We start from the raw sequence: 17,656 nt of genomic DNA on the forward strand, positions 1-17,656 counted from the left end.
TACCCTGGAGCCAAGCCCCACTTCCCATTTTCTAGAGGTTAACTGGAAATAAGTTTCAGGTTCTTTTTTGCTCCTAGTTAGCTTTGAACCTTGATCCTCAGATCTCAACCTCCTGAGTAGCTAGGATTACTGGTGTGAGCCACTGCACAGGCTCAGCTTGAGAAGTTCTTTTTCTTAATTAACCACTAAAAAGCCAAAAGTGGAGCTGTGGCTGAAGTGCAGAGTGCTAGCTTTGAGGGAAAAGGCTCAAGGCCTGAGTCGAAGCCCCAAGACTGGCACAAAAAATATAAATAAAATAAAAAAATCAATCAGAACTCAGCCCTAAGTAAATAAAAGGCCCATTGGGTTCTACCTACTTACAATATTACCATCATTATATTTATTAGTTTTTATTTTGTTTTGTCAGTCATGGGACTGGGCTTGAGTGCTGTCTTTCAGCTGTTTTGCTCAAGGCTACCACCCTACCCCAGTTTTCTGGTGGTTAATTGAAGATAAGAGTTTCATGGATTTTAGCGCCTAGGGGGCTTTGAACTGCATCTTTAGATCTCAGCCTCCTGAGTAGCTAGGATTACAGGTATGAGCCACAAGCCTGGCTGTATTATTATTTTATTTATTTTTTTTTTGTGGGTTATGGGGCTTGATCTCTGCCTGGGCGCTGTCCCTGAGCTCTTCAGCTTAAGGCTACTGCCCTACCTCTGGGCCTGAGTATTATCCCTGAGCTCTTCAGCTCAAGGCTACCTTCCTACTTCCTACCCTTGAGCAAAGCCCCACTTCCCATTTTCTAGAGGTTAATTGGAGAGTCTCTGGTCCTTTTGTGCCTGGGCTGGCTTTGAACCTTGATCCTCAGATCTTAGCCTCCTGAGTAGCTAGGATTACAGGTGTGAGCCATCACACCTGGCTGTATTTTTTTATACTATTCATTAAGCAGACACACCTGAAAATAAACTACAAATTCATGAATTTTAAATCATCCTGAATGTGGCTTAGTGGTAGAGTGTTTGCTAGCATGCATGAAGCCCTGGGTTTAATTCATTAGTACCAAACAAACAGAAAAAGCCAGAAGTGGCACTGCGGCTCAAGTGGTAGAGCACTAGCCTTGAGTATAGGTTGACTAAGGGACAGAACCCAGCCCCAAGTTCAAGGCTCAGGACAAGCAAAAATAAAATCATCCAGATTATAGACAGCTGCCTAAATTTAGGTCTTGATTTCTTTATTAGAGCCACTGAGAAGTACAAGAAAGACCTAAAAACATGAAGCAATTCATGAATTACATTCTAAGGAGCAAATGTAGAATTTACAGTCACTAAAAAGAAGGAATTAGAACTGGATGCCAGTGGCTCACACCTGTAATCCCAGCTACTCAGGAGGCTGATCTAAATATTGTGGTTTAAAGCCAGCTAAGGCAGGAAAATCCATGAGACTTTTAACTACCAAGAAGCCAGAAATGGTATTGTGGCATAAAGCCCAGGGAGAGTGGCCAGCCCCAGGACAAAATTGTAGATGATGATGTAAGAGTTGACAAAGCATAGTGCAAATAGCTGAATCCAAAGGACAAAAGTTAAAAACCAAAACCAAAGTAATACTGAAATCACTAAGACTCACCTGTTTCTCTCCATACATCAATGAGCACATGGACAGCAAGGAGACAGTAATAGTCAGAAAACTGCAATTCTGTTTTCAAGCAGGATTTGCCTACGAGGGATTTAAAAAAAATAAAAAGGCATTATCATTTGCTCATTACTGCCCCAAAGGAGGTTTTTTGTTTCAGTTTACTTTTTTTGGTACCAATCCTAAGCAATTCTACTCTAAGCTGGCACTCTACCACATCAGCCACAGTTCCACTTCTGGGAATTTTGGTGGTTAATTAGAGGCAAGAGTCTCATGAACTTTCCTGCCTAACCTTCAAACCTTGACCCTCAAATCTCAACCTCCAGAGAAGTTAAGATTACAGGCATGAGCCACCAGTGCCCCACCCCCAAGAGTTTTCAAAAGAAGGAATGGGGGGTGGGGGGAGAGAGAAAATAAAAATAGGCTGAATAACAAAAGAAAAGTCTAAGCCATTAGGGTTGGGGAGTAGCCATATAGTCGACTTTTCCCTAGCTGTTCTGGATTCAATTCCTATTACTTCACACTCTGAGTCATGAAGCAGAAAATTATAGACTACACTCAGCTAGATCAAAAAGAGCCCCAGATCAGACAATATTTAGTCTGGTCCCAACATGAACGTTTCAAGAAATTTTAGGTAAAGAACCAAGGCCCGGGGCCTGGAGTTTGGCCTAGTGGTACAGTGCTTGCCTAGCATGCACGAAGACTCAGGTTCAATTCTTTGATAACACATAAGTAGAAAAAAGCCAGAAATGCAGAAGTGGTACTGTGGCTCAAGTGGAAGAACTATAACCTTGAGAAAGCCCAAGGACAATGCTCAGGCCCTGAGTTCAAAGCCCAGGACTGGCAAACAAACAAAAAAATAAGGCCCATATATAAATACGTTAATATCGCACACCTTACATCTAATCTAATTATTTATTGCCAGTCCTGGGGCTTGAAGTTAGGGCCTAGATTCTGTCCCTGAGGTTCTCTGTACTCAAAGCTGGTGCTCTACCACTTGAACTACCTCAAGCTTTTTCTGATTAGATTATTGGAGATTGAAGTTCATGAACTTTCTTGCCTGAGCTGGCTTTGAATCACAATCCTCAGATCTTAGCCTCCTGACCATCTAGAATTGTAGGCATAAGTCACTGGCAACAGGCTCTTCAAATTTTTTTAAAAATTTACTTAGAAAAATACTGACATCTACATATTTTCTTTTTCTTTTCTTTCCTGGTCATGGGGCTTGGACTCTGGGCCTAGGTGCTGTTCCTGAGCTCTTCAGCTCAAGGCTACCCTGGAGCCACAGTGCCACTTTTCTAGTGGTTTTCTAGTTGTTAATTGGAGATAAGAGTCTTGGGGTTTTTAGTGCCAGGCTGGCTTTGAACCGTGATCATCAGATCTCAGCCTCCTGAGTAGGATTACAGGCACAAGCTACCTTACCCGGCCCTCGATTTATATTTCTATCACATCTATTTAGCTAGATCTAGACAAATAGGAGGATCATCTATTCAAATTATACATTTTTCTTACAATATATAATATTCCTTTGCTTAACTACAGACCATATTAAAGCCTATATCCTCCCAAACTATGACAATCATCATCAACTATGCAATTCACATAAGCTGCATATATCAGGAACAGTATGGACAGCTAGAAGCCAACTAGAAGGAATTTTTTTTTGGTGGGGGGGGCCAACCCTGGGGCATGAACTCAGGGCCTTGAGCACTGTAATTGGGTTTTCTCAATGCTAGAGCTCTACCACTTGAGTCACATCACCATTAACAGCCTTTTCTATGTTGTGGTACCAAGGAATCGAGCCCAGGTCTTCATGCAATGCTAGGCAAGCACTACTAGGCCAAATTCCCAGCCCATAATAGGATCTTAAACTCCATGCTTAGATAGTAGCCCCACCAGATAAAATCTGCCCCTTAGCAAGCATGTTGAAGGACGTGGCTATGGATGCCCTAACAGCTGACTTTGAAGCATGAATAGGTCAGGTAGTACCATATGTTGCACAAGGCAACTCACCAAATTCTAGTCCATGTTGGTACCTTAACATCAACTCTCTGACCACGCTCAATTTCTGATTTTTATCCATGGTGTGGTACAAGCCGAGTAGCCTTGTCAGCTGCACCACACACAAATGTTGCTGCAGAGCTCGGATGTCAGCAGGTAGTGCCAGCTTATCCTCTGTGGGTGTTGACAGGGGAACAACTCCAAGTAACTGATTAATGAACTGTAAGATGGGGAAAAAAGGGGATACAAATCTCAAAACATAACTCCACAAACAGAATTAGTCTAGAAAAAGGCATCAAGAACAAAACCAATACAATAAATTCCAAATTTAATATTCCATTTTCCATCTACCAACAACTTACAAAGATGTCAAGGGCAGGGGCCGGGAATTTGGCCTAGTGGTAGAGTGCTTGCCTAGCATTCATGAAGACCCAAGTTTGAATCTTCGGTACCACATACATAGAATAAAGCTGAAAGCAGTGCTATGGCTCAAGTGGTAGAGCTCCAGCCTTGAGAAAGCCCAAGGACAGTGCTCAGGTCCTGTGTTCAAGTCACAGGACTGGCAAAAATATAAATATAATAAACAAACAAATATGTTAAGGACAACAAATAATGCTGCAACTCTTTATCTTCAATTAACCACCAGAAAACCGGAGGTGACACTGTGGCTCAAGTGGTAGGGGGCTAACCTTGAGCTGAGGAGCTCAGATAGCACGCCGGTCCAGAGTTCAAGCTCCACAGCCGACAAAAAAAACAACAAAAATAAATCCTCTTGGGGATGGGCTATGAATTCAGGGCTTGTGCTTGCTAAATAGCACTTTACCACATGAACCATACCTTCAGCCCTTTTGCTTGCACTGTTTTGGAATAGTCTCATTTTTTTGCCCAGGTTGACCTAGACTAAATCTTTCCATGTATACTTCCCTCAGTGCATTGAGAACATTCATGTACCAACATATTGAGCTTTTATTGGCTGAGATAGGATTTCTAGAACTTTCTGACCAAGATGGCTTTGGACTTCTATCCTCATCTCAGCCTCCTAAGCAAATAGGATTACTAGTGTTGAGCCACTATGCCCAGTGATTTTCAAATAAATTTGTTGGGGGTTACAAGTCCTAAGCTCAGGTACTGCTCTGCTTTGTTTTGCTTGCTGCTAGCACTTGAGACATGCCGCCAATTAACATGAAAATCTTATTATCTCAGAATGAAACAACATGAGGTAAGCCTTGAGTGACTCAGCAATTACTCAGTAAGCAGAAGACCCCTCAGGTAGATGGGGTGCTGCTCAAGTAATAAGGCACCTGCCTACAGAACACAGAGCCCTGAGTTTGATCCCCAATGCCACTTTTTAAACAAACAAGGTTTCAATCACCTCCAGGTGTTCATTCCCATTGGAATTTGCCTTGACAAGAAACTGCCTTTGATGTGATAGCACTCAAGAGTACTTAGCGGGCTAGCACAGTCACCATGAGCCTGTTTTCCATTCCCATACATTAAAGGAATCCCAAATGCTTAATCTAGTTTTGATCAACAGAATTCTGAAAGGTACTTACTTTTGTACACTGTGTAGCTGGCAACAGGTCAACAAACACTTTAAGGTCTGTAAAACAACATGGTTTATCTCCAAACATCTTAAAATACTGAAACATCAATTCTTCTGGATCTCCTAAAAGTAAGAGAAGGAAAAGAAAGTCACTAAATTATCCATAGGCTTTAGCAATTTCTAAATCAAGTGAGTTTAATTTTTCAGAATTTATTTTGCTGAGCACTGGTAGCTCATGCCTACAACTGTGGCTCAAAGCCAGCAAAGTCCATGAGGCTCTTAGCTCTTATCTCCAATAAACTGGGAATACCAGAGATGAAAGCTAGCCTGTTCAAACAGTTTACAAGACTCCATCTCAACTAAAAAGCTGGGTGTGGTACCACATGCCTGTGAATGCAGCTACACAGAATTAGCTCCGACAAAAATGCCATACCTTATCTAAATGCCATAACCTAAAGCAATAAGGGCTGGAATGGCTGCCTAGAAAAGCGGCTTCAAGCTGGGCATTGGTAGTTCCTGCTTACAATCATAACTACTCAGAGGCTGAGATGTAAGGATCATGGTTCAAAGCTAACCCACGCAGAAAAGATCCTGTAACTCTTAAGTGCTAGCCTTGAGCAAAAGATGACACTCAGGCATGGTGCACAGGCCCTGAGTTCAAGCCCTAGGACCAGCAAATAAATAAAAGAAGTATGATCCATGATCCATTTTCCAATGAGCACTTTCAGAAGATTTCCGATTTCTTCACCATCACAAGATTCAGAGGCATTGAGGATATCCCCATGCCTGCTCCAGGGTCTCAGGTACATGGCCTCTTACCCAGCTTGTACTCATCGTTACACCCTTGACTTCGTAAGCGCCTGATCAGCTCCAGTTTAGCTAGATGTGGTCCTCGAAGATGGCGAGAGCCTCTGGACTCTTCTGTTATCCTATCTTCAATGAACTTCACAGCTTCTTCTGCAGAATAATGTACTTCTCCTTCTAAAGAGCTGAGTATAAGCACATTTTAAAAAAGCATTTTTTTGTCTCTGTCATCCTTCAAAAAGGTTAAAGACAAGTGAGATTCATTGTTTTCTATGTGAGTGAAAGGGCAAGACTGGGATTTGAACTCAGAGCTTCTTAATGACTAGGCACAAACACTGTACCTCTGAGCCATATGCCTCAAGGCTTGGCTAAAGTTTTGTTTGTTTTTTTTGGCCAGTCGTGGGGCTTGAACTCAGGGCCTGAGCACTGTTCTTGGGCTTTTCTCAAGCCTAGAACCCTACCACTTGAGCCACAGAACCACTTCCAGCTTTTTCTATATATGTGATACTGAGGAATTGAATTTGGGTCTTCATGCATGATAGGCAAGCACTCTACCATTACGGCAAACTCCCAGCCCTGCCAAACCCCATCTTATAAATGAAAAAGAAAGAAAGAAGAAATAGCACTCTGGTCAATGCACAGCAATGCATAGTGGAATGAAAAACGTAACTATGAATTCTATGGTCTTACTGATAATATTCCTATACGTGGGAAGCTAATGCAGAGGCTCTCTGGTACAAAACCAGACTGAGCTTACATCATGAGACTCTATTTCAACATCAACAACAAAAGGATGGAGACTTTGGGGCCAGAAGTTTGGCCTAGTGGTAGTGCTTGCCTATCATACACGAAGACTCTGGTTCAATTCCTCAGTACCACATACATAGAAACAGCAGGAAGTGGTGCTGTGGCTCATGTAGTAGTGCTCTAGTTCTGAGAAAGCCTAAGACAGTGCTTAGGCCCTGAGTTCAAGCCCTAGGATTAGTGTTTTTAAAAAAAAAGAATGGACGGGGGCTGGGAGTTTGGCCTAGTGGTTGAATGCTTCCTTAGCATACACAAAGACCAGGGTTTAATTCCTCAGTACCACATACAAGCTTAAGTAGTAGAACTCTAGCCTTGAGAAAGTCCAAGGACAGTGCTCAGGCCGTGAGCTCAAGTACAGGACTGGCCAAAAAAAAAAAAAAAAAGGATGGAGGCTAAAACACTGTGTAACTTAGCTAATATTATGAAGTATTAGCCCCACTTGTCCAATGCTAAGAATTAAAAATTGGACTCACATTTTTAAAAGATGCCATTTCTGTTTATTATATTATTATCTGTAATACTAGGAAACAGAAAAAAGTACTACACAAACAAGTATTATCAATACAGAACTTAAATCAATCATGACACTTCTCTAAAACAAAGGGGGGAAAAATGAGACAGAATGTGGCTTAGTGGTCTTAGTGGTAGACTGCTTGCCTAGAATGCATGAAGGCTTGGCTTCAATTCCTCAGTACCACATTAAACAGAAAAAGTCAGAAATGGTGCTGTAGCCTAAATGGTAGTGTTAACACACTGAACAAAAGAATCTCAGGGGCTGGGAGTTTGGCCTAGTGGTAGAGCGCTTGCCTAGCATACATGAAGACCCGGGTTCAATTCCTCGGTACCACATACATAGAAAAAAGCCTGACGTGGTGCTGAGGCTCAAGTGGTAGAGCTCTGGACTTGAGAAAGTCCAAGGACAGTGCTCAGGCCCTGAACTCAAGCCCAGGACTGGCAAAAAAAAAAAAAAAAAAACTCAGAATGATGCACAGGCTCTGAGTTCAAGCCCCAGGAGGGAAGAAAAATCTTACTAAGACTTTACTACATGATCTAGTGGTAGAGTGCTTGCCTAGCATACACAAAGACCTGGATTTGATTCCTTGGTACCACATATATAAAAAACAGGAAGTAAGGAAGTAAGGAAGCCAGGTGGTGGCTCATACCTGTAAATCCTAGCTACTCAGGAAGCTGAGATCTGAGGATCAAGGTTCAAAGCCAGCCTGGGCACAAAAGGACCTGAGACTCTTATCTCCAATTAGCCTCTAGAAAAATCTGGAAGTGGGGCTTGGCTCAAGAGTAGGATAGTAGCCCAGAGACGGGCAGTAGCCCAGGGATAAGGTGGTAGCCTTGAGCTGAAGCATTCAGGGACAGCGCTCAGGCCAAGATCAAGCCCCAGCACCCACCCAAAAAAAAAAAAAGGAATTCAACTGCCTTACAAAAAAGAAACAAATCCATTTGAAATCTACTTGTAATTCAGAAAAGATGACTTACTGTTCACCTTCAGCAGGAGGTGTCCAGGACTCTTCAATCAGTCGAAAGACAGAATCGAAATAAGTCAGATAGAACTGCCAATCATCTGAGCTAAAATCAGATTGAATGATGCACACAGGATTAAATTCAAGTTGTGATAAATCTGTCTTATGAATCATGATAACATTACTTTTGTTCTAAGTTACAATTCTTTATGAACAAGGAAAACCCACCTCTTCTGGTGCATTTTCTGCAACTCTAAGAGAATATCACTCAAGAAACATTATCAGCAATATAAAGACAAAAAAAACAGGCTGGGGCCAGGAGCTTAGCCTAGTGGTAGAGTGCTCACCTAGCATGTACAAAGCCCTGGGTTCGATTCATGGGTATCACATACACAGAGAAAGTCAGAAGTGGTGCTGTGGCTCAAGTGGCAGAGTGCTAGCCTTGAGCAAAATGTGCCTAAGGATAGTGTCTAAGCCCTGAGTTCAAGTGCCAGGATTGGCAAAAAAAAAAAAAAGAAAGAAAACAGGATGGTAGTGTACCCTAGTGGTAGAGTGCTTTCCTAGCACACACAAAGCCCTGGGTTCAATTCATTGGTACCACATACTAAGCAAAAGTCGGAAGTGGTGCTATGGAGGTGGTAGGGTGCTAGCCTTGAGCAAAAATTGTCTAAGGACAGTGCCCCGGCCCTGAATTCCAGCCTCAGGACAGGTAAAAAAACAAAACAAAACATAAACTATGTGTTCCTTCAAAAACAAAAATAAATAACCAGGGCCTGAGAATGTGACTTAGTGGTAGAGTGCTTGCTTAGCATGCATGATTCCTAAGTACCACATGCACAGAAAAAGCTCGAAGTAGTGCTGCGACTTAAGTGGTAGGGTACTAACCTTAAGCAAAAGCAGCTCAAGGACAGAGCCCTGAGGCCCTGAGTTCAAGCCCCAGGACTGACAAAAAATAAAATCAGGTAAAAAATTAAAAAAAAAAAAAGTAACCTTGAGCTGGGCAGTGGCTCACACCTTGAGCTGAAAAGCTCAGGGACACCCCCAGGCCCAGGGGTAGGGCTGAAGCCTTGAGCTGAAGTGCTCAGGGACAGCACCCAGGCCCAGAGTTCAAGCCCCACCACCAACAAAAAAAAACTAACCTTACTGTTTGGTTACTAGGTTGATTTTTGGTGGTACTAGGGACTTGAACTCAAAGACTTTCATTTACTCGGGAGGTATTTTACCAATTGAACCCTGTAGCCAGCACTTGTGCTTTAAATATCTTCAAGGTAGAACTCATACCTCCATCTATTTATGCTTCCCTTTTGGCTAGGCCTGGGCCATGGGACCTAGCTTTTATTAGTTGAGGTACAGTCTTATAAACCTTTTGCCTGGGCTTGGCTTGAACTGCAAGCCTCTCAATCTTCATAAGCCATCTTGCCCAACCTAGAAAACATATCTTAACAAACAGCTTCCCAACATGAGCTCTTCCTAAATAGGAGGTGGTATCCTAAGAAGGAAGCCTCTTTGGGGCCAATATTGATTACAATAAACATAATATTCAGCATTCATTCTCAAGGTCTAATCACCATAGTGACATGAAGTACCACTGCATCTCCTTAGCAAAAGATGAAAGCTCTTTGAAAACTTCCTTTTCAAAACTACCAAGGGCGCTGGGCAAGGTGGCTCATGGCTGTACTCCTAGCTACGCACTAGACTAAGATCTGAGGATCAAGGTTCAAAGCCAGCCCAGGCACAAAAGGACCCGAGACTCTTATTTCCAATTAACCTCCACACAAAGGGAAGTGGGGCTTGGCCCAAAGGAGGGACGATAGCCTTGAGCTGAAAAGCTCAGCTCAGGGACAGCACCCAGGCCTAGTTCCAGCTCCAAGACACACACACACCAAGGGCATCACTACTAACAGACTTTTCTCTGTGCCTTGAAATTTCAAAATACACAGGCATAAAAACAGTCCATAATGGAGCCTGGAAACCTTACAATGATCTTAGAACAAAATAGCACCATCTACTCACTTTTTCAGTAAAAGGCGCCGGGAAAGAGCATTGCATTCTGGCCACCTGCTCAGCTTCTTGTACATAGCCATACATTTGTTTTCTCGGCTCTGAATCTCACTTGTCAACTTCTCTATAACACACACAGTTACAAAATGGTGAGGTGGTATCATTTCTACCCCAAACCATAAAAATGTCTAATTATAGGTGGGAAAAGGTTTCATTTTCCTTAATTACTCCTTAAAAATGGGGTTGCTCTAAAACACAAGCTTATAAAATTCTAATGAGAACCAAGGGTATTTTTGATGCTTTTTTTTTTTTTTTTGACAGTGTGGGGCTTGAACTCAGGGCCTAAGCACTATCCTTGGACTTTTCTCAAGGCTACAGCTCTATCACATGAGCCACAGCACCACTTGTAGCTTTTTTTCTATGTACGTGGTACCGAGGAATCAAACCCAGGTCTTCATGCATGCTAGGCAAGCACTCTACCACTAGGCCAAACACCTGGCCCCTGTTGCTAAATTTTTATAATTTCTTTCTCAGTTGAAAACAAGGGTATGGGCCAGGAGTTTGGACTAGTGGTAGAGTGTTGCCTAGCATGCATGAAGACCCGGGTTCAATCCCTTGGTACCACATACATAGAAAAGAGCTGGAAGTGGTGCTGTGGCTCTAGTGGTAGAGCTCTAGACTTGAGAAAGCCCAAGGACAGTGCTCAGGCCCTGAGCTCAAGCCCAGGACTGGGGGGGGGGGGGGACAAAAACAAGGGTACAAGCTGGGCATGGTGGCTCACACTTGTAATCCTAGCTACTCAGGAGACTGAGATCCGAGGATCCAGGTTCAAAGGATCCAGGTTCAAAGCCATCGTAGGCACTCAAGTCTGTGAGACTCTTATCTTCAATTACCCGCTAGATAACTGGAAGTAGCCCTGTGGCTCCAGGGGTAGGGCAGTAACCTTGAGCCAAAAAGCTCATGGACTACAGTCAGGCCCAGAGTTCAAGCCCCATGAGCAAAAAACAAACAAACAAAAACAAAGGTACACAAACAGAGAAAGCTGGAGGTAGTGCTGTGACTCAAGAGGTAGTGTTCTAGTCTTGAGCAAAAGCAGCTCAAGGATAGTGCCCAAGCCCTGAGGACAGGCAAAAGTGCTCCAAGACAGTGCCCAGGCCCTGAGGGCAGGCAAAGCAAAGCTCCAAGACAGGTAAAAACAAAGAAAGAAACAAACAATAAACAAGAACAACAACCACGGATGCACTATGGGTTGGGTACTAAATAGGTAAAAAACTTAATAGGGCGGTAGCTCATGCTTGGCTCAAGGGTAGGGTGGTAGCCTTGAGCTGAAGAGCTCAGGGACAGTGCCCAGGCTGAGTTCTAGCCCCATGATGCACCAAAAAAAAAAAAAAAAAAAAAGTAGAAGACTCATAAAATTCCAATACCATCTAGTGATGGGTAAATTTAACCCATTCAAATAGTTCCTTCTTTTTTCTTTTTTTTTTTGGTCATAGTACTTGAACTTAGGCACTGTCCCTGAATTCTTTTGCTCAAGGCTAGTGCAGTACTACCTTGAGCTGCATCTCTCTTTCCAGTTTTCTATGGTTCATTGTAGGTAAGAGTCTCACAGAGCCAGGCTTGGTGGCTCATGCCTGTAATCCTAGCTACTCAAGAGGCTGAGATCTGAGAATCAAGGTTTAAAGCCAGCCTGGGCACAAAAGGACCTGAGACTCATCGCCAATTAACTTCTAGAAAATGGGAAGTGGGGCTTAGCTCTAGGATAGGGTGGTAGCCTTCAGCTGAAGAGCTCAGGGGCAGCGCCTAGCCTAAGTTCATGATCCACAAAAAAGGAAAGAGAAAAAAAAAAAAGTCTAAGGGCGGGGAGTTTGGCCTAGTGGTTAAAGTGCTTGCCTAGCATGCATGAAGACCCGGGTTCGATTCCTCGGTACCACATACATAGAAAAAAGCCGGAAGTGGTGCTGAGGCTCAAGTGGTAGAGCTCTAGCCTTGAGAAAGTCCAAGGACAGTGCTCAGGCCCTGAGCTCAAGCCCAGGACTGGAAAAAAAAAAAAAAAGTCTAACAGACTTTCCTGCCCAGGATAACTTTGAGCCTCCATCTTTAAATCTCAGTCTTCTGAGTAGCTACTATTATGAGTATGAGCCACCAGCAACTGGCACAGTTCTGTGTGTGTGTGTGTGTGTGTGTGTGTGTCTGTGTGTGTCTGTGTGTGAATGCATGTGTGCATGCACTAAGGTGGTGGCAGCAGAATTTAACAACACATAGAAAAATCTAAGAATATTATTAAGTTATTAATCAGAAGTGAAACTATGTCTTTAATATCTTTTTTTCCTATGAGAAAGAAATTTAGCACAATAAATTTTTATGCTTAAACAGAAAAAAAAAAACAACTTAAAAATTACCTCCTAATTTCCCTCTAATGACATCCAAGGCTTCCTGATACTTTCCCAAGCGTTCCAGGATCATATAATAAAGTTCAACCTTACAGAAGAAACAAATGAGTACAACCGTTGTCATTTTTCAATAATAACATTGTCACTTGTATGTTTTTGTTTCTTTTTGAAACAGTTAATTAATAGAACTCTGCCCTAAAATGAGATGAAACTCCTCACCCACACACTTAGGCCTGGAGTACTTAGCACTACAGCCTTGGCAGAAGGCTTCAATTACAGGCAGAGCAGACATGGAGAACAGGTGGAGCGGGACTGGACTAGAGTTTTAACAATTCACAGTACTTTAGCACAACACTGCGGACGTCTAAAATAACTTACCTCAGCCTCAGCCTCGATCTTGTCCTCTTTCACCATTTTTTCTACCATTCTTTCAGCAAGGGGCAGAAACATGGTTTTTGACAGATTTTCATCCTGTGCTGATATGGACTAGAAGGGGAAAAAACAAACGTGTTTCGCTCTAACTTCTCTTGTGCTTGCACTATTCCTATTAACATGCAACTCTGGCACATAACTGTTGATCCAATGTGTCAAACAGCTGATCTACTACTGTGAACCTGCTAACTGGATATCTACGAGATGATGTGTTTTACCGAGAGATTTGTTCCTTAGAATTTCACCAACCAATGCATTTTTGAGATACTAGGCTTCCATCATGACATATTCCTGCATTTTTTTAGAAATATATCAATAGGCCATAGGCCTACAAGCTTATCATATATTAATGGTGTCCTCAGCTGTGAGGAAGGAAGCCTCCTGGAAACCATTTGAGTATCAACGTTTAGAAGAGGAGAAATGCTGATTCTTGTCATTTATGCTGTTACTGGCTACAATTAACCTTAAATATTAATTGAACCCAGAATGTCTATTCTTAATCACGTTTTACCTATTCCTCTGCATCTTCTAGAAATAATTTCACTTTGCTCCTTACTGTAAGTAGTTCTGCATTCCACAAAAGAGTAAACCAAGGCTCAGAAAGGAAAAAAAAGCACTAAATCAAGGCCCATTCAATGACTGTGCACCAACCTCTAACACTGCCTCTAAAAACTCCAAACTGAGTTTCATGACTGACCAAATACCCAGCAATGGATCTAACATTCAGGGGAAATTTACTCCCTGTTCCATACAAATAAACTAATATACCAACTAAGGCACAATGCCTGGTATCCCAGAACTCAGGAGGCAGAAACAGCAGGATCTCTGGTTCCAGACTGGCCTGAGCTACTTAGAGTTCAAAACCTGAGTGGTGCAGAAGAAGGGAGAGAAGAAGAGAAAGAAGTGGAAGAGAAGGAAGAGGAAAAGAAAGAAACCAAGTATTCCTACCTAGGAAAATCAAGTGACAATAAGTAAAGTCTATGTTTAACACTCTCTGCAAGATGTTCAGAAACACTTTAAGAAAACAATTTTTAAAGACATATTTTGATGCATTCTGAATGCCATACTCACTTGCATAATTAAGCTCATCACAGACCAAAAGTAGTAAGGGTTTTTGGGGACAATCTTATATAGAGCCATGCCAGCCTGAAAGAGAGCCATTAAATTAGAATAACTAGTTCAGAAAACATCACATAGAGATCAGTTAATAAGCTAAGTATGAAGGAAACAAACAATAAATAAAAATAATCTAGGTATATAGAAGAGGTTTCCTAAAAGACCAGCATGACATTTACATATCCCAGATGAGAACCGAGTTACTTAGTGATGATAGCAGTTATCACAAGGAGTTCTACATCATGAGTGCAATTTCACCTTTCTCACCATTTTATTCTGAAGGTAAAGTCCAATATTCACAGACTACACCATGATCTAATACAGTTCTGCAGGCCACCACACAAGTACACAGGCAATCATTCCTGAAGATACCGCATTAACCATTTATAATAAAACATGGAAAAGCAGAGAGTAATAAGGAATGGTGGCACATGCATGTAATCTGGGAACTAAGGAATCAAAAGATGAAATATCAAGAGTTCAAGGCCAGCCTGGGCTGCACAGTCCCAAACAAGCAAACAGAAAAAGGAAACAAAACAAAAAGCCTCAAACGGTATATTTAAACTTCAAACCCAAGAGTACAAAGACATAAATCAAAAAATAATTTTTAAGTTAGGAAAATAATTAGGTTCTTTCAAGATACTAATCAGAATTAATCCTTTCATTGTGAAATGTACAATGTGCAGTAGATATTTCAAAGCACGGACATGACAAAATGAAATAATATGCTTATTCAAGCATAACTGAGAACCTATTCATAATGAGCTAACTCATAACTGAAGCTAGAAACTCCTTCTACTAATCACCATAGTCACTGTTTTATGTCTTCTAATCTGCCAATTGTCAATCCACTTCCAAAATTACATGAGCCCCAATGAAGCAGAATGAACTGTCTATTCCTGCCAATGATTTAAGGATTGTAGCCCTGTCCCCAAAGTTCTCTTAAAAACACTTGAAATCCTAGGTTGACTCCCCCTGTAAGGCTGGGGTGGGGGGAGGGAGACAGAGGGGTTGGGAGATAAGGGGGAAGACAGAGTGAGGGAGGAAAAGAGAAAGAAAAAAAAGCTAGGGAGATATGATAGACAACAATTTAATCAACAATGAAAGCACATATAAAACTCTGTGGCTCAAGGGGTAGGGCAGTAGCCTTGAGCTGAAGAGCTCAGAACTCTGAGCCCAGGTCCAGAGTTCAAGTCCCATGCCCCCCAACCCCCCAAAAAAAGCTTAGTTTATTTTCTATCTACTTTCTTTAAGAAAAAATGAGAAGATTGATATGTTTAAAGTCTTGGGAAGCAGCACTCTTTCAGATACTCAGATGATAACAGGCAAAGACTAGAGGTGAGGCTATGGATGCAAGCATAAATATTTGGTTGAGTGTAGGTGACTGAGTAAGTATATCGGTTCTAAGATAGGAAAAATATCAAAGGAAGTAAAAAACCTGGATGAGGGTTGGGAATGTGGCTTAGTGGTAAAGTGTTTGTCATCCATGAATGAAGCCCTGAGTTTGATCCCTGATTACTACATAAACAGAAAAAGCTGGAAGTGGCTCTGTGACTAAGAGATAGAGTGCTAGCCTTGAGCAAAAGAAGTTCAGGGATAGTGTCTAGAACCTGAGTTCAAGCCCCTGGACTGGGGGGGAGAGGGAGGAACCTGGGTGAAGCTCAAAGGTAACTAACAAGCAAAGGGCCTATGTCTAATTTCCAGAACCCCCAAAGTTAAGAAAAACAAAGAGTTGAAGTGCCCATGCTTAGCATGAGCAAGGACCTGATTATAATCTCCAGCACTCCAACATAATTTTTTAAAAAATGGGGGAGGGCCAGGAGTTTGGCTTAGTGGTAGAGTGCTTGTCTAGCATGCACGAAAACCCGGGTTCGATTCCTCCGTACCACATACATAGAAAAAAGCCGGAAATAGTGCTGAGGCTCAAGTGGTAGAGCTCTAGCCTTGAGAAAGTCCAAGGACAGTGCTCAGGCCCTGAGCTCAAGCCCAGGACTGGCAAAAAAAAAAAGAGGGGGGATACTCTTGGGTTATGGCTCAGGTGGTAAAGCCCAACTAGTAAACATCCAGCAAGTATAGATAGAGTTTAAAATCCATGTGCCAGTGGCTCTCATCTATAATTTCAACTACTCAGGAGGCGAAGATCTGAGGATTGAGGCTAAGCCAGCCCAGGCAAGAAAGTCTATGAGAGTCTTACCTCCAATAAACTGGAGGGAAAAAAAGCTGGAAGTAGAACTGTGGCTCAAGTGGTAGAAGAGTAGCATTGAATGAAAAAGCTCAAGGACAGCACCCAAACTCTGAGTTCAAGTCCCAGACAGGCACAAAAAGAAAAACAGTAGGAAAAAGGGTTGCAAGACAGATATGGGTATCTTTGTTGAAAAGTCTTCAAAAAAAAAAAAAAAAAAACTATAGAAAACAGGATGATACATGTAAACCTAATTTTCTAAGAATTCTACATTAGCAGTACTATGCAGACAGAAACTACAAAGAAAGGAGGCTTAAACCAGGATGAGGTAGTTCAAAAAGAGGTGTACTAGCAATATGGAGTACAGTCCAGTGGACGACACAGACCACCTAGGATGGTATGGCCTAGGGTCCCTGCTGCTGGGACTGGGATACACACACTGCAGGAATGGGGTACACACTGTTAGAAATAATAGGCTTGACACCCTAACTATTCATGAGCTTCCACCTCTCTGGAATGTCAGCTTTACCCATACACTGGGTCAGACCTGTACAGGTCCAGGTGGAGCTCCCACACACACACACACACACAACACTAAACTGGCAGGAAATTGCCTCAGCAAAGTATTCCAAACAAAAATTCACCCCAAACAAATGAAGACTTTCCTTCCCCTTCTAGAAATCTAATAAGCATGGCCTAGCCCTCACTGGCTCATGCCTGAAAAATCTTAGCTACTCAGGAGTTGAGATCTAAGCATTGAGGCAAAAAGCCAGCCTAGGCAGAAAAGTCCATGAGATTCTCATCTCAAGTAAAAAGCCAAAAGCCAGAAGGGGAGCTGTGGCTCAAATAGAAGAGTATCAGCCTTGAGCAGAGAAAGCCAAGTGAGAGGGCAAGACAGTGAATTTATGCTCCAGAGCTGGAACAAAATTAAAAACAACAATAATAAAAATTAAAATCCCAAAAGATGAGAGCTGTCTAGAAAGCGTGGCTCAGCAGTACTGACTTAGATTAACAAACATGAAATCCTGAGTCCCCAGGGCCACACAAAATTAAAAAAAAAAAAAAAAAAAGTCCAGAAGGCCATAAACACTTAAACTTATAAACTAGATGCAAACTTTAAAATTATTTTTCCTATAGTCTATTCATTACAGATTGCTATCTGATACAGTAAGACAGTTACTATAACTGTAACACACCATTAAGCTACACAAGAACAAACAACTCTTTCTCAAACAAGACCCTTGTAATAAATGTGGCTGACCACAAACCAATATATAATTTCAATTCTGTACAAACACAC

General features: G+C 42.0%; 1 protein-coding gene across 6 annotated transcripts in view; it reads right to left on the minus strand.

The window, feature by feature from the left end:
- Window positions 1-17,656, minus strand: part of Naa25 (N-alpha-acetyltransferase 25, NatB auxiliary subunit) — a 51,139-nt gene that overhangs the window by 21,956 nt on the left and 11,527 nt on the right. For 5 of the 6 annotated variants that reach the window (XM_090320090.1, XM_090320095.1, XM_090320094.1 and 2 more), the window contains 9 exons: window positions 14,130-14,204; window positions 13,005-13,112; window positions 12,636-12,714; window positions 10,249-10,360; window positions 8,252-8,341; window positions 5,972-6,141; window positions 5,163-5,275; window positions 3,622-3,829; window positions 1,603-1,692 (listed from right to left, as the gene is read on the minus strand). In XM_090320090.1, coding sequence (XP_090176216.1) covers window positions 1,603-1,692; window positions 3,622-3,829; window positions 5,163-5,275; window positions 5,972-6,141; window positions 8,252-8,341; window positions 10,249-10,360; window positions 12,636-12,714; window positions 13,005-13,112; window positions 14,130-14,204 — 1,045 coding nt within the window. The remainder of the gene's footprint in view (window positions 1-1,602; window positions 1,693-3,621; window positions 3,830-5,162; window positions 5,276-5,971; window positions 6,142-8,251; window positions 8,342-10,248; window positions 10,361-12,635; window positions 12,715-13,004; window positions 13,113-14,129; window positions 14,205-17,656) is intronic. The other variant, XM_090320091.1, reaches the window with a different exon arrangement.

This window comes from Megascapheus bottae, chromosome 28 (assembly GCF_031878675.1).
Source record: "Megascapheus bottae isolate mThoBot1 chromosome 28, mThoBot2.hap1, whole genome shotgun sequence".
Taxonomy (NCBI): Eukaryota; Metazoa; Chordata; class Mammalia; order Rodentia; family Geomyidae; genus Megascapheus; species Megascapheus bottae.